At 42.1% G+C, this 16638-nt stretch overlaps 1 protein-coding gene and 1 pseudogene across 5 annotated transcripts in view; one reads left to right on the top strand and one right to left on the bottom strand.

The window, feature by feature from the left end:
• LOC148145077 (uncharacterized) overlaps nt 1-4094 on the top strand; it is a 132601-nt pseudogene extending 128507 nt beyond the window's left edge. Inside the window, exon 15 of the transcript XR_015750890.1 lies at nt 1246-4094. The product of XR_015750890.1 is annotated as an uncharacterized LOC148145077 (transcript). The remainder of the gene's footprint in view (nt 1-1245) is intronic.
• dstyk (dual serine/threonine and tyrosine protein kinase) overlaps nt 1-16638 on the bottom strand; it is a 136172-nt gene that overhangs the window by 8627 nt on the left and 110907 nt on the right. For 2 of the 4 annotated variants that reach the window (XM_043716403.2, XM_043716405.2), the window contains exon 13: nt 9828-16345. The exons of the other annotated variants lie outside the window; for them this stretch is intronic. In XM_043716403.2, the coding sequence (XP_043572338.1) occupies nt 16170-16345 (176 nt within the window). In that variant the 3' untranslated portion in view covers nt 9828-16169. Of the gene's footprint in view, nt 1-9827; nt 16346-16638 lie in introns of those variants that run through there. 4 annotated transcript variants of the gene reach the window in all.

Below are 16638 nucleotides of genomic sequence, written 5' to 3'. Positions count from 1 at the left end.
CACTGGGATGACACAAATGATGGATGCTGTTGGAAGTGGGGGAAGAGGACAAGTTCTTGGAGCAAGGGGATGGAGTAAGGGTCCAGCGTGGGTACATCTGCGCTGTCCAATATACCTTCCACCCCAGTGTCTTTGATGGGTCTTTCATCTCGTTCAACCAGGGGTTCCCCTTCAGCATGGTCTAATGAGCCCTCTAACATCCCTCTCCCACTTTCTGCACTTCTGTTCTAACCGGTCCCTTTGCTCCCATAACCACCTCAGATTTCTTTGCTCAGGAGTCTCATCTGCTTCATGCTTTTCAACAGTATCTTCATTGTCAGATAAATATTCAATAGGAAACCCTGTCTATAATGCTAGACTGCAGTTAAGTCTGGAACGCTAAACTCAATGATGGGAATCAAACCTAAAAAGTTATACACATCTCTATCCATGTCAGAACCCATGTTTCCAAAGGATAATAACGATAATTTATTGTGAACGTCCACCAGAGCATACTGCCACACTTGTTGAGCTTTCTGTTTTTATTTCTGAGCTGTAGGCTACTGCTTTTAAGTTTCCTATCCAAAAGGGGCAGCACTGAACCAGTTAGGGCTTTTTAAATAAATGACAAGCCGACAGATTCACAGTCACATTTACTGATTCCAGCACTTTTATTTCCGATGTTAAATATTAAATTCCAGTTCTCACACTGCCAGGGTGGGATTTGACCTACCATTCTCTCTTGCGTTAGCCTAATACCAGGACAGGTCATTCTGCTATAACATGGCAGTTCTGTTCCTGTGCAACCTCCAGCTGTAGAAAATTGCGCTGTTGAAGATCACCAATAGGAAATTGCTATACCCAGTCAGTAGAAAGCTTGCATTGTCCAAACATCGTCTACAATTTGTCAATCATGTTATAGACAATTTGCACTGATGAAACACGCGTTATGGCAGAACGACCTGTAATGTAACTACCACAACCTGTGTAACAATATAAACTAGTAACAAAATCAGAAACTCAGCAGGTCTGGCAGTGTCAAGAGAGAGAGAGAGAGAGAGTTAACGTTTCAGAACCAGTGACCCTTATTCAGAACTGGAAGGTGACTGGACCTGAAACATTACCTCTGCTTTCTCTCTCCACAGATGCTGCCAGACCTGCTGTGTTTCTCCAGCAATTTCTGATTTTGATTCCGATTTGCAGCAATCACAGTTCTGGCCGGTTTATTTTTGTTGAACATAAAATTGGCATGATTTTCTTTGACAGTCAAGTTGCTGCTGCTTTGCTCCTGGGATCACAAGTATTTCCAGGGAGTGATTGAAGCCTTTGCCTGGTACCTTCAGCAGGACTGCAAGTGTGAAGTGATCCTGGAGCTCTGGGAGAGGAGACAGCTCGCCAAGACAGGCGCAATGGTTTGGCTGTCGGAGAAACTGGCAACAGCGGATAAAGTCACCATCGTCTGGTCGAAGGGAGCGGAGCTGAAATGGAAATCCAAGTCCTTGCTTGAGGAGGACAAGCCTTATTTTGTGGAATTTGAATTTGGTGACTTATTCACCCCTGCCTTGGTCAGTGTCGCAGACCAGAGCCCGAGGGGGTTAACTGAGAAGTTCTCTGTTGTTTACTTTGAGAGGATCAGCGCTGGGGTCAAAGTGCCCGAGATCTTCAGGAAAAAGCAGATTTACAAACTGATGGCTGACTTGCAAAAATTCCAGCACACGCTCACGTACACCAGAGGGTCTGACTGGACAGACAGCAAAGCTAGGCAGAAGCTGATTGACAGTATTGAGGCATTCGCCACGTATCAGCGACTCTCCCCTTCCTGGTTTGAGGACTGGCATCGCAGAGAGGGTGACAATCATGTCTCCTTCTCTTCATCTGCATTCCCAGAAAATATATTCTCCACATCGGACAAAACGGTGATGCAAGAGAGCAACCCCTCACCGCATCTGATCAGCACAATCCAGGGTCAGAGCCCTGCATGGGAAATAACGTGATGGACAAAGACAAACTATCACTTCTGCCCAGCACTGCCCGTGTATCCAGTTTGGTTTATGATACAGGTTGCAGTATTCCTTAGCAGTCCTTGGCGTTGTCCTCTGGGTATTACTGTTAATAGACGCTGCCTCCTGCAAGCAGTGCATCAGAGTGAAGACTACAACCAACTGGAGATGGAGAGCTGGGACCACAGTCTGCTGACAGGGTAACTGCGTAAGGGCTTTGTCTGCGCACAGTTCACAATGTCCTGTTCCAATAAGATCCTGCGTTAGTCCAACATAAACATGTCACAGAGCATCCTCTGCTGCAGGGAGGACGACGACCCCGGCCCTGGTCTAGGCCAGGCACAATGGGCACCTTTCGAGCTGCATGATCACACTATAAGTACCTCCGGTGGCTTTCCATATTGAGTCAAAGTTATACAGCACAGAAACAGACCCTTCGGTCCAACTTGTCTATGCCAACCAGATATCCCAACCTAAACTAGTCGCACTTGCCAGCACCTTGCCCATATCCCTCCAAACTCTTCCTAAAAACATACAGCATTTAAGAGACATCTGAATGGGTATTTGTACCAGCATCCACCACTTCCTCTGGCAGCTCTTTCTGCACACGCACCACCCTCTGCATGAAAAAGGTGCCCCTTGGGTCTCTTTTATATCTTTCCCCTCTCACCCTAAACCTATGACTGCTAGTTCTGGACTCCCCCACCCCAGGGAAAAGACTTCGTCTGTTTATCCTATCCATGCCCCTCATGATTTTATAAGCCTCTAAGATCACTCCTCAGCTGCCAATGCTCCAGGGAAGACAGCCCCAGCCTGTTCAGTTTCTCCCTATAGCTTAATTCCTCCAACCCTGGCAACATTCTTGTAAATCTTTTCTGAACGCTTTCAAGTTTCGTAACATCTTTCTGATATGACGGAGACCAGAATTGCACACAATATTCCGACAGTGGCCTAACCAATGTCCTGTCCAGCTGTAACATGACCTCCCAATTCCTGTCCTCAATATTCTGATGAATAAAAGAAAGCATACCAAACTCCTCATTCACTATCCGATCTACCTGCGACTCTACTTTCAAGGAGCTATGAATCTGCACTCTGAGGTCTCGTTGTTTAGCAACACGCCCTAGGACCTTACCATTCAATGTACAAGTCCTACTCTGATTTGCTTTCCCAAAATGCAGCACCTTGCAATTATCTAAATTAAACTCCATCTGCCGCCCCTCGGCCCATCTGATCAAGATTCACGCAATTCCTTTTGACCATGTTTTTGTTTGTGGTGTCTTGGGTATATGGATCATAATTTTAAAATCCCAGGCTCTCCTTTGTCATTCTAGGTTGTCCTCATCTCGTCAAGACTAAACTTTGATTTATGGGTTGTGAAATCGATTGGAGCTGAATTTTGAATCTTGTAACATAATTGAACAGTGTCTCATGTTAACAAACTGAAAAGCTCTGATTAATATCGTGTGACCCACACAGTCACATAAACTTGCAGTATTAAAGACCTGGCTAATGTTTATCATTATAAACCCTAACTGTCCTCCCTAACAGCATTGTGGGTTTATCTACAGTACATGGACTACAGGGATTTAAGAAGGCAGCACACCACCACCTTCTCAAGGACAACTAGGGATGGGCAATAAATATTGACCCAGCCAGCGATGCCGCTGCCCCATGAGTGAATACTAAAAAAAACATTGATTTTGTGCTTCTAGATTGAATGTTTATCAATGTTCAGATAGGGTTCAGTGCTGAAGTAGTGTCACATCAGACTCAATATGTTAACTTTGTTTCCTCTTCACTAATGTTGCCAGATCTGAGTTTCTCCAGCAATTTCTGTTTTTAAGATCTCCAGCAGCTACAGTTCTTTCCTTAATTAAACGATAGGGTTTGTTTGGTTAATATATATTTAAAAAATCATAGGATATGAATCATTTGTCCTGAGGCATGAAGAAGACTGTACTTTTAAGAATAAAACTTCACATTAAACTGCATTTTTTTTGCATAAAAGAGTTGCTTTTGTGAGGGGTAGAAGTCCCAGATTAATGGAACACCACTTTAAAGCAATGAAGCACCATTCCAGAGTTCAGTTCTGAGGAAGGGGCACTGGACAAGAAACATTAACTGTTTCGCTCTCCACAGATACTGCCAGACCTGCTAAGATTCTCCAGAAATTTGACTTTTGTTTGTTTCAGATCTCTAGGACCTATGATTCCGTGACTCTATCTGCAATTGTTTTGTCACATTTAAGATGGTGGTGTGAGCCATCCGTGCCTAGGTGGGATTGTGGATGATGGGAATCTCGGTTGCACCAGCATGCCTCTGTAAACGAGTGACATCTCTATAGCATAAGGTGATGGTGTCTTTACCTGACTGTACTCAGATGGGACAGATCCAAAGGAGCCCTGTGCATTCATGGACAACCAGGTGATGATGTTGAGTTTGTTCAATAACTCAGTCCAGTGCTCTCCGCAGAAATAACAAAGAATGCCTTTATTTTCCCCAGTTACTGGCAAAGGTATTTCTCCAATGACTAATACCACAGACAAGAATATTCTCCTAATTAGTGTGACCTTACTCTCACTATGCTGGGCACGCTCTGGTGTATGACTGTTCCATGACTGAGAGTGGTGTTAGAAAAACACAGCCGGTCAGGCAGCAGAGGAGTAGGAGAGTCAATGTTTTGAGCATTTCTCCTCTTCCCTGTGACTATGTGGGCAGCACCATCTTTAAGACTGGGAACCATTGCTTAATTATATGGCAGTGACATCACGCTGCCATATTCTGTTTCTGTGCATGCACAGCTGGTGGCACTGTCCATAAATGCTGCCCTAGCAACATAGCAGCATTGCAGGCAGGAAGCTGGTGTCTCACTGTGGCACTCTGTTAACACAGAGTCAGAGACTGTGGGTTCAAGCTTTGCTCAAGAAATATAATCTAGGCTGATAATCCAGTGCCCTACTGGCAAAGTGCTGCACTGTTGGAGGATCCGTCTGTCTTCTCAGGTGGGCTGTTAAAAGAAAATCCCACAGCACAGCAGGACCGTTCATGCACACATCCTCAGATATAACCGAGGATTGTACTCAAAACATTGATTTTCCCACCTCCTGATGCTGGCTGGCTTGTTGTGTTCTTCCAGCTTCCGGTTTGTCTCTTTCGGATTCCAGCATCTGCATTTTGTTTTTGTCTCTTGCCCAGATCCTGGATATTTCTCTTGTTATTTTATTCCTCAGCCACCACAATACTAACAATGACTATTCTTCAAAAAAAGGACTTGCTTGGCTGTAAACCAGGGATAACATGAGACTTTGAGAAATAGCTATATAATTGCAGAGGTTTATTCTTTCATTCACCTCAGGTCTTCTTGGTCTTAGTCACATATTCAATCAGTGGATGAACTCAAACCTCAAAATGCTTCTTGAATCTTCATTTCCTCTTGCCAGAGCCATGTGCTCAGTCCTCAAGTTAATAGGTTTAGCTTTTGTTTTCTTTTTGTGTAATAAGCTCACGTTCTTTCCTTAAAGACCATAATTGCAGCTCCACGGGAGTACCTCCCATGACTAACCAGCACTGTAACAAACTGGATTATCCAGTAATACCAGCAGCTGAAACCATGACAAGTGCCATTTCTCACCTTGGAGTAGGGGAGTTTTGGCTTTAGTCCTAGTTAGTATTTATTTCTCAATCTTAGAGCATCGAACATTACAGTGCAGCACAGTCCCTTTGGCCCCCAGATGTTGTGCCGACCAAACAATGCCATTATCTTGTGTGCAACCTACATTACAATAGTGACTGCACTTTAAAAGCATTTCAGCATAGGAAAACCTGAATGTGAAGTTTCTTTCTAGAGTACCTTCACACTGAACCAGCACACTTGCAGAAATAACACAAACATTCTGTTCTGATGGTAAAGTGGTAAACCCCTACTTCTGAGCCCAGGTTCAAATCCCACCTCCAGGGGTACATCCACATCAGAGAGGGTGTGATTCAAAATATCTATTTTCATTGTGCAGCCTCACAGCACCATCGTGTGGTAAAGTTGAGAGAAACAGGAACACCAAGACCAATTGGATTAATTTTAAAGAAAGTATATTACCAGCACAATCCCCAGTTTACTAATCTTGACTATGACAACAGCCCAGTTATCAGAGTGAACATCCAAAGACAGCAAAATTAGAGATTGACAGCTTGAAGATGCAAGACATGTAGTAAGTGTATAACATGCAGAGGCTCACGACAGGATAATTTCAAAAAACACTTTTTAATGATACATGGGCTTCAGTGGTAAGACCAGTCAAGCACATTGCTATTGGCCAAACCAGGTAAGGACAATAGATACACTTTCCTAAATGACATGAATGAACAAGACAGGTTCCTGTGACAATGATAGTTTCAGTTTCTTGACTGATCCCACCAGTAAACACTTGTCAGATGGTTCACATGTAATTCTACTTGCTTATTCATGAAATTGAGTGTTTTTCTTAAAGCTTTCTATGCTGGATTGTAAATTCTTTGCCTGTTTGGATCAATTTTAATGTTGTGGTTAAGTGTTTAAAATGCTAATTACGTATTTACTGAAGAGGAGGGGATGGCCTCATGGTGTTATCACTAAACTGTTAACCTAAAGTAGTCAAGCAGGAGACTGGGAGAACACATCAAGCTATGCAGCATCAATCCAGAGACCCAGCTAATCACCTGGGAACTGGGTTTCAATACTGTCACAGCAGATGGCAGAAATTGAATTCAGTGTAAATGCTAGTCTAGTCAGTGATGCCCTCAGCCCATGAATAAATTTTTTAAAAATTCAGATAAACCGAGCACTGAACAGCATATAATCTGGCTAAATTGAATGTGTAGTTACAAACTAAATTACACAAACCATTTTATTCCTTTTCCATAAGTTTACAAATCCAGCAGTATTTTAAAAACAAACTATTCCTCATCCATTTCATAGTCAAGTGGCATTTTGATGTATATCAACCATGGTGCTATGGAATCCTCAGTTGAGGAAGATGATGGATATTGCGAAAGCCCCCCCCCGCCCCTTGTTGAAATTGGTATAATCAGAACAGATGCAAAAGGAGCCAGAAGATTGGGAAAATGGAATAGAGTGCAAGAAGTAGGGTCTGAGGATGTTTAGTCAAGGTAACAGTGGGTTTGTCATGGATATCGGTGGCCAGCCTACCCCAGAAATGGAAACAGATGTTGGAGGAAGGGAAGGGACGAGTCAGAGATGTACTTGAAGGGGGAGAGTGGGGTGGAAATTGGAAATTAAATTGATACACTTTTCCAATTCCAGACAAGAGAGGGAAGCAGCACAGATGATGTCATCGATATGCTGGAGTGTGTGGTGGATGGGGGTTCCACATGTCCCACCAAGAGATAGGTATAACTGGGGCTCATGGCCACCCTCTGACCTAAAGAAAGAGAGGAGTCGAAGGAAGAGAAGTTAAGAGTGAGGATGAACTCAGCCAGGTGGAGGATGGTGGTGACAGATGGGGACAATTCAGGCTATTCTCTCCCACCACCCTCCTCCAAGAAGCAGCAGCGAGCCATGAGACCATCCTGATGAGAGATAGACCATTCCCTCAGAGACCCTGATCCACTCCCAACACTGTACCCACCATCCTACTGCACACACCCCCACCTCCCACTGGCACTGCCCAAATTTACATCCTTACCTGTCCAGGAGGTAGTTGCCTGTATCAGAGGTGGTGGTAAATGTGGGGAATGCATGCAGTTATCCCTCTAGCATTCAGAGGAAAGGTATTGAAACAAGTGCATCATGGGCACCCCAGCATTGTGTGAATAAAGGAAATAGCCAGGAACTATTTTCATAGCTGAATGTGGACTTTCCAACTGAGGAGAAAGTGGGATCAACTGAATCCTGCACATTAGTAAGGGAGGTATTGCCATTATCGCCCCTTCACTCATGGGAATGGCATCAATCATAGTGGCAGCAGATTCGCGACCATTGAGCCAGACCAGTAGAGGGACAGATGCTGCTTGCAGTCATGGATGCCCACTCCAACATATGGAGTTATACAATGGAGATCACCTGGTTGACAATTAGCCAGGCTTAGAGATCTGTTCAAACCTTGAAGCAGGCTTTCAAGATCTCACAAGGACAGAGAGGCAACAAGTTCCCAGCATGCACTGGTACACCACGAGACAACCCAGCGTTCACCACCACTCCTAATGTTCAGCTGCTAGCCAAGAACCAAATCCAGATCTGACTTACTGCAAGCTGGAAGAGACCAGAGGAGATGGTACAGGGAAATCAAAAAGGACAGACGGCCAGAAGATCAGAATATGCTCTAAGAGGAGCATACATGTCTGGGGAAAAATGGATCCTAGCACTGGTGACGGCTCCAACAGAGCCATTGTCTTATACAGTACATTCAGGGGATTAACTCGTCTGGAGGAGACCTGCTGACAGGCTGGTCACCACATCTCACCAACAGGGGGAGGGGACTATCCTTCAGAATAGTAAGGGTGTTGACTGAGCCATTTGTCATCCAAGGCAGGGCTGACCACACCCAGAGAGGAGAGATAGCAACAGTGTCACAGAGCAACAGCCAGAGTGGGACACATCTGCAGAACAACAGGAGTTTCCAGAAGGCCACACTAGGAAAGGCTCCTGAGATGACAGGATGGTCTTCGAGGAACTGCCATTCTCAAGCGACTAATCATGTTGATGCAGTCTACAGCCAGATCATCGAAAGAGGAGGAAGTGGTCACTCCTCCATGGTTAGCATGCTTTTCTAAGTGTTCCTGACTCTGCACATGTTGGTTACAATGCCTGTATAATCTTGATAACTGAGCTTTAAAACAAAGGGAGGGGTATTATGTACAGTTGGAGTGTTGCTCCTTTAAGAGCTGGCCATGTGACTCAAAGGGGCAGAACTCTAGCAGCAGCTGTGGAATTGGGAGCATGGTCAATAAAGTGTTCCTGTCAGAGTTACCATTTGTCTACCTGGTTCCAAAGGAAGCACCAAAAGTCCAATTCAGTTTCTGCTCAATAATAACCCCCAGGATATTGACTGTAGGGAATTCAGTGATGGGTAATGGCATTGATGGTTAGATTCTCTGCTGTTAAAGATGGTCATTGTGTTACTCGAATACCAGGTAAAGTCACCATATTGTTGCTTTATGAAAGTGCAGATGGACAAATCGTTGGTAATGGGACACGCACATACATATTGACAATAACAGGAAATAGTATCAGAGCGCAAATGAGAAGATCAATTTCTGCTGAGGGGCTCTGCAATCTAGTGACGGAAATGGTGGTGGACAATCAGGAGGCTGGAAGAACACAGCAAGGCAGGCAACATCAGTAGGTGGAGAAGTTGACGTTTCAGGTGTAACCCTTCGTCAGGGCTGGGGTTGGGTGTGGGGGAGCTGCAGATAAAGGGGGAGGCGGGGGCAGGGTGGTGATATGGGGAGAGGTGAAGACAGGCAGAGGGTACTACCTGGTTGGTCAATGGGAGGAGTGAATCTGGTAGGTGGCTGGGAGGAGTGGAAGGAGGGGGAGGGGCTGGGAAGTAAGGTTATTTGCCTCCCTCAGATGTGCACGAAATGGTGATGGAAGGAGATACTCTAGAAACTTTCAAAAGCAAATTGGATAAACAATGAAAGGGAAAATGTCCAGCGCTATGGGTAAAGAGTTTTCTTGCAGAGTCAAGACAGTGCTAACTTTTAGTGCTGTAACATTCCAAGTTAGAATCAAATGACTTGATTTGTCCCATGTGAATGGGACGTACCTTCTCACCTACCTTCTTCCAGGCCATTCAATGTGGAAGAGCGAATGTAAACAGAAAAGCAACTTGAGATATTAAGTTTAAGGAGTTGGTTAATGTTCATCTTTATTATAGCACCTTGTATTTTGTATATTTTTTCAGTTTTCTTGATTTAAAACAGGATTTTACAGCACAGGCATTTTAACAACCAGGTAATTTTTTTTTAAAAACACTTTATCTTAACTTTACTCAATGGCTTAACTGGAGAAAGATTACAAGGAATACACAATGGTAAAATATTAAGAATGCATCCAACCAGTTGTTTTTCAACACAGAAGAGTCCAAGCAGATTTAGTATTTTAAAAATCTCCATTATGATGCCAAGTCTTGTCACCATTTACATTAAAACAAAACAAACCTGTATCAGAATGTCCCAACAAAAAAGTAAACATAATTGTTCTATGCAGGATTGTGCTAATGAATTGTGCAGTTGACCAATAAGATCTTCCCCAAAGGATTCACCCTTATTATGACATACGGAGTTGTTGTTTCATCCTCCAGTCCCCTCGTTGAGAAGGGCTGGTGGAGGGAATTCAAATCCAAGTAGACACAAAACACCCTTCTTGGTAGTAGTATTCTTTCTCCAGGGTTTAACTAAGGCAGCAAGGTTCAGCAAGTGCTATATTGGGTAATTGGAAAACAATTAGCAGACCACCACCTGGGAATTTAGGGCATCCTGACTGACGTCTAAGGCAATACTGGATAGAAGGGGAGAATTAAGATTTAAAAAAACAATACTAGTCTGCTGAAAACATTACTGCCCTTTCCTGTAAGAACAGCACCGTGCAGGTATTAGCAGAACATTGTCCTGTTCACCTAGCTTGAGGCCTAACAAAAGCCCTTCCTGTTATTGTTATCAGAATCTGCTGCACTGAGAGTGGCCTGAGTAACAGCTACCGCTACAGGGACCTCCTTTAAGTATTATTTGGCTATTGCAACCTCAATATATTGGCCTCCCTCTCATGATTCTGTCATTGACACATATTGTTTACAACTGAACTAAAGTTGAGAACATTTGACAATTAACCCAACAACCAAAACACCAAAAGGCCCTCAAAACAATTAACAATAATCCAAAAGACAATTTCTCTCCCAAAAACAAACGTAAATTAATATGGAATTGGACTAAAATACAGGCCATAAATGTAAAAAATTACAAGGGACAAGGAATAAGCTTTCTAGATTAATTGCTATTACAAAATTAGAAGTAAAGTGCAGTGATTTAGTCAATTATACAATACAGTTTTGATTAAAAGATTAATGAACCTTTATCGATATTTCTCATGTACATTATACAAACACAGTTTAACATGTCAAGGGGCAAAAATCTTAAGAAACCATATTTAATTTACAGTTGTTTGGATCTGGATGTGTCACATGAATTGAAACCATGTGCACAAGTGTTTATTCAGCCTGGGCGATGAATGAGAAATCGAGTGGCTGGTTTTATCTCAGAAACACACTCATTGGTCAACTTCTATGGCATACGGATATCGTGAAATGTCACCAAATCAAGAAATGAGAAAGGATTTGGAAAACCTGATAAGTGAAGTGAGAGAAAAGAGAAGGTGCAAGGTTGTGTGCAATGTTAAATATAGAGTATACATCTTAGAAGTTTTTAAACACTGTTTTAATATGGAGTGGAAGTGCCTTAAAAAGGAAATAAAACCAAAAATGGTTTAGGTAACACTGCAAATAGATAGGAACATCTCACTTAGAGTTGCTTTACGTGGGCAGTTTTCCGCCCCTCACCCCATCTAGCCTGCAATTTGAACGCAAGGAAAGAAAGTCAGACTCCTTTCGATAGGTGGGAATTTACAAAACAAGGTGTAATTGGTGTTACCCTGCAAAAGGAGTCAAACGTGTGCAGGAGGACATACCTTTTTAAAACTGCAGCAGCCAGAGGCCTACTGGTTTTCCCATAGTGTTTCAAAAGGTAAAACTGGACGGAGCTGAGCTCACCTCACCTCCTCTGCGATTCAACGCTCTACAACAGGTTTCAGCTCGATGCAGGAACCAAGTAACCATGCTGGTTGGGGGGGGGGGGGGGGGGGGGGTGGAAAGAGGGGGGCTGGGTATTCCCAGTGCAGCTGTCAGTCCAAGTGCTTTCTTTTAAAAATTAAATATACAAGCCTCTATCTGCAGCTGAAGTCTCTGTCTGCAGCTGAAGTGCGATAAAAGGGAGACATGCCTGTCACCATATTTTTGCAACCCATTTTATACAAAGCTCTTGGCTTCTTCCTAGAAATACTGACCCGTTCTCAGACAGCTTTTCTAAATGGGATGAGAGGTGTTAAGAACATCTTACAGGTCACTGTGTGACTGAGGAGAGATTTACTTAAGTTTCAATTTAAAATTGTTGTACTGGGACCACTGTGTTAGAATAATCAAGATTCAGTGATCTGAATTAGTGTTATTACAATCTATTTATATCTTCAATAGTTTACCTTTGAATCCTGCATGTTGGACTACCAATAAAAGAAATAAAAGGGAAATAAAAGGGAACTACCTAATTTGATTTGCTAAGAAACCTTGTTGTGCTTTTTTTTTAAATATATAAAAACAGGCAGCTACTTGTTACTGGTGGGATAATCAGCTTGCCTCCTACACCTAGATAGCTACCTGCATTTAACCTTCATCATTGCAGTGACTTGACAAACTGTTACCCGACCATTTCTCCCCCCAGGCGTTCAGACATGAATCAGTTACAAATTGTATGTGGCACTTCTTTGGACTCTCCAGTTCAACCATCCAAGACTTACATTTCAATCCCTTCACTCAGAAGCTCAGTGTTTAAACCAACCAACTCCCTGCCAAGAAACTTAACACAAATCCAGCCATATCAAGGGCCAGGATTACCTTTTAGATGAAAAAAATTTACACAGCAGACTCCTGTTTTTCCCTGGAACGGGTGTCTGTGTGGGGGAGGCTGGTGCAGAGAATAGATTTGTTTACTCAAATACATGCACTATTGAGAATCCCTCACAGCAGGTGGATCTGAAAACTTGACAAACAAGTTGCACATTAAAAGACGATGTGCAAGTTAACTGGCGAAAGGTTCACTGCTTTCAGGTTATAACCATTTACTTTTAAGATGGGGCTGGTTTGAAAACCAAACAAATCTTATTCAGACAGAACAGATCAAATACCACTGTTGCTGTTAGTAGTCTCTGGGGTAGGGGTGGTTGGTTGTGGTGGTACAGGGCCTCAGGGAAGAAAGTTCAGAGAATCACAACCCAAATTTAGGTAAGATTAAGACAACACAAATGAAACCAACTTTAGGTTGTGTGAACAGACAGACTCTCCCAGTTGGGTCTCTGTTTTGATGGATTAAACGTTTTCTGCAAGGTGAAGTTAAATACTTGGCTACTTGCAAGTGCTCACAGTATAGCAGCTCCTTCCTCTTCACTTTTTAAAAACAAATTCAAAATTATATGCATTCCCATCCCTTCTGTCCAATTTGTTTACTACATTCATTAGAACTAAATGGGGTAAGGAGCATTCGTCCAAGTGAAGTCTTTCAAAATGCTGTGATTTCTCCAAAGACATATTGCAGATTGATGCTTCTGTCACTTGTGCTGTAAAATTTGGAAACAGGAAAAAAGTTGGCTGAAAACAACAACTGATTGGTAATTGATCTCGGCACAGATCAGCAAATAGATGATACCATGTTAGGATCCATCACTCCACCTACATTCTCACAGTAACGCAAATTAGGCATTAAAAGTTTCAAAGTTAGAATTATTGGGTCAACTACACATCAATGATGCTATTTGCCTTTTGATCTCCTCCCAATTTAATAAATTATTTTTCTACTGCACTGTTCAGAAGATTTTTAAATGATAATATATGATGCTTTTGTTCCAAAAGCAATACTGGTTAAAACAATCTAGGGAAAGAACAAAAGGCTCATTGGTAATGAGAGGTACCTTTCTCACATATCCCAGGTGAAGCTGTCCTTATGGTACACTTACATCTGAAAAATTCCACCTACCTCATAATTCTCACTTGAGAAACCTTAACTATATTCCATATTATCACTATTTCATGTTACAGGTTTGGACATTACAGGTCTCAAGATGTTAAGGCCAGTCATCTCCTATATTAAAACATCTTGCCAAATTGTTTCTGTACTAAATGTGTCGCTCTTTAGACAAGCTGACCTGCAGATTGGGGCCTTCATTCTTTCATTTAAACCAATAGCTGACACTCAAGAACCATTCCCTCAAACAGAACTAAACACTGTCTCAGACAGCGAACGAAAGACCAACAATTCAATAACTGTATTCTGCACCAAAAGCATAAAACTAAAATATTCAAAATACCAAATAAGTTGTTCCAAGAGTCTGTTCTAATGCAACTAGAATGATTTTTTTTTGTAATAACGTTAGTGTTACATCACTTTCAAGTAGACTGTAGAAGGATGGAGTGTCGAATCTAGCAAGCTCAGTTCAGAAAAAAACTTGGCTAGATGTGCTGGTGTCAAAGTGCAAATTTACAGATTGTGTTTTAAGGAAGTACTTGATCCATTGGTGGTAATTTCCTGTCACTTAGACCTTATTCATTGGCTCTTTTGGCACAAACTCAGATTTAACATAACTAATGTTAAGACCCACACAATGTATCATTTTTTCATAATACACAGATAAAGGCATTCTGCCATCTTTCATTAATACAAAAAAGGAAACATTGAAGAACCAAACTTCATAAAGATAATAGATTTCCACTGGGCAAATCTCAACACAGCCCCTTTATGTTGAGGGGGGGCTAAATACACTGAAGTAAACAAAGTTCTACACAAGTTGAAAAATAACAAATACACATGCATAAAAAAACAGTAGATGAGAACACAAAATAATCACCAAACAGGGTGAAAATAGGTTTGGCCAGAAATAAAAGCCAGAAGATGGAGAATCTTGAATCCAAATACCAATTTTTCATGAAAATAGAATGGAGTGTCAAACAAGGCTGCTTATTCACCATCTCTTTTGTAAGATCCCTTACCATAACTCACTTATCACTTAGCAACAATACAAAATTCGCTTATAACCAATGTGCTCTTATAACCTGGCAACCATTTCAGAATAGCCAAAATCTGATAAATAATTTAAAAATGGAGCCATGAGTAATGGAAGGTACAATAGTGTTAAATGTTGGGAAGGGTCTTCAATCCAGAGGCATTCAAATGCTTTAATTTCATGGCTAGAGAGAAAGATCAAGATTGTCATAACCTCCCTCCTTCTCGGTCAGGTATGACATCTACTTTAGGATTAGAAGTTGAAAGGCCCATTGGATGACAAATATGTGGGTGGTAGCTGAATATAATCATTGACACGTTGCTAGAAGGATTAAAAGTAAAAATTTGAATTGCTTTCACCTTTCAGGCATCAATGCTTTCCTTGCAGCCCCAGTTCCAAGGTTTTAATCAACTAAATGATTATGTGCAGTAGTGATATTGTTCTTTGATATTTTGTTAAAGATTATAATGCAAAAGATCCCAGTGAGCGGTTTTAGGGCAATTAAAATAAAGAGAGGTAGCAACAATTCTTGTGTAAAACAACACTGAGCACAAGCAATGTCTAGAAACTACTGACCAATACCTTCAAGAGAGATTCTGGGAGAGGGACAGGCTGGTGCAGAGAAGTAACCATGTCCATTTTCCAGCTCCAATCCATTCACACAGCAGTAAACTCAAGGAAACTGTGAAACGCTGCATAATTTCCCAACAGCTGTGAGCTCCAAAGATACAAGAAAAAACATAAAAATAGTGCAAAGTGGCACTATTTGTGGACAGAGAAAGGAGGACAAGTGCTAGTAGTGCATAAACATATACTACCATGCTTAGTATTGGAAGCTGTTGACAGAAAATGAATGGTGCATGGTGCTAATTTTTGACCAAAATGTTACTGTTCCTTTACACCTTCTTCCCTGGCAAAAGAACATTTATCCACTAGCTGCAATCCATGCAGTCTTCCATGGATCAGAATGGAATGCAGAGAACAAGAGAAGACAGGTAATAAGAAAACCGTTACATTCCTATGTATATACACCTTTTAAATGGTATTCTGTGCTAACTTGGGGGAACCATAAGCAAGGTTTGCTCAAAAATACTGTCTGGCAAAAAAAAAGCTAATGAGTTCCTTGCATTATTCCCAACAAGCTGTCCTATTGCAACCCCCTACAAGTCCAAGACATTGGATAAAAAATCTCAAGTTTTGCTCTCTTGCTGCATAGCAGAAGGTAAACAGTAATGCTGAACTAGTGTTAATACTTATACTGCGCTCAATGCAAACAACCCTGCCTCAATAAACTGAGTTCGTCTTTTGCTTTCTTCTCCCCACTGTGGGGAGTTCCTGTAAATCCACGCGGTTTTCCCCCAATCTCATCACATTTAGCCATCTTTGCACAGTGTCCCGGAGTGACTTTTGCAGAGTCTGTCCATGATGCTTTGCAGGATGGGCTGAACAATTCCTAGCAAGGGCCTCTGGGACGGGTCACCATTCCAACATGCCTCCATCAGCTGCCAACATTCCTCGTCAAACGTAGGGAGCCGTTCTGGCCGTGCACCTAGAACCAAAGATTCAAGTTACACTACATGAAGGGGCCCATTCAGCTTAACTCACCTGCACTAACACTTGGTAAATGGTAGCCAATTAGTCCTGCAATTGCTCGAACATTTCCCAATTGTGGGTGCACCTATACCAAATGAATCACAGTGGATCAAGACAACTGCTCGTCACCACCTTTGAGGGCAATAAATGCAGGCTCAGTGATGCTCACAAACCATAAGCAAGTGAATAAAACAAACTGCAACTCATTTTGACTGGGTGCCCTGCCAGCAAAAATGTCGCAGCTGAAAA

This window comes from Chiloscyllium plagiosum, unplaced genomic scaffold (assembly GCF_037043375.1).
Source record: "Chiloscyllium plagiosum isolate Xiang-an unplaced genomic scaffold, Cpla_swu_hap1 HiC_scaffold_26, whole genome shotgun sequence".
Taxonomy (NCBI): Eukaryota; Metazoa; Chordata; class Chondrichthyes; order Orectolobiformes; family Hemiscylliidae; genus Chiloscyllium; species Chiloscyllium plagiosum.
Note: the sequence above shows the minus strand (reverse complement) of the source record. Positions and strands in the feature narration are given on the sequence as shown.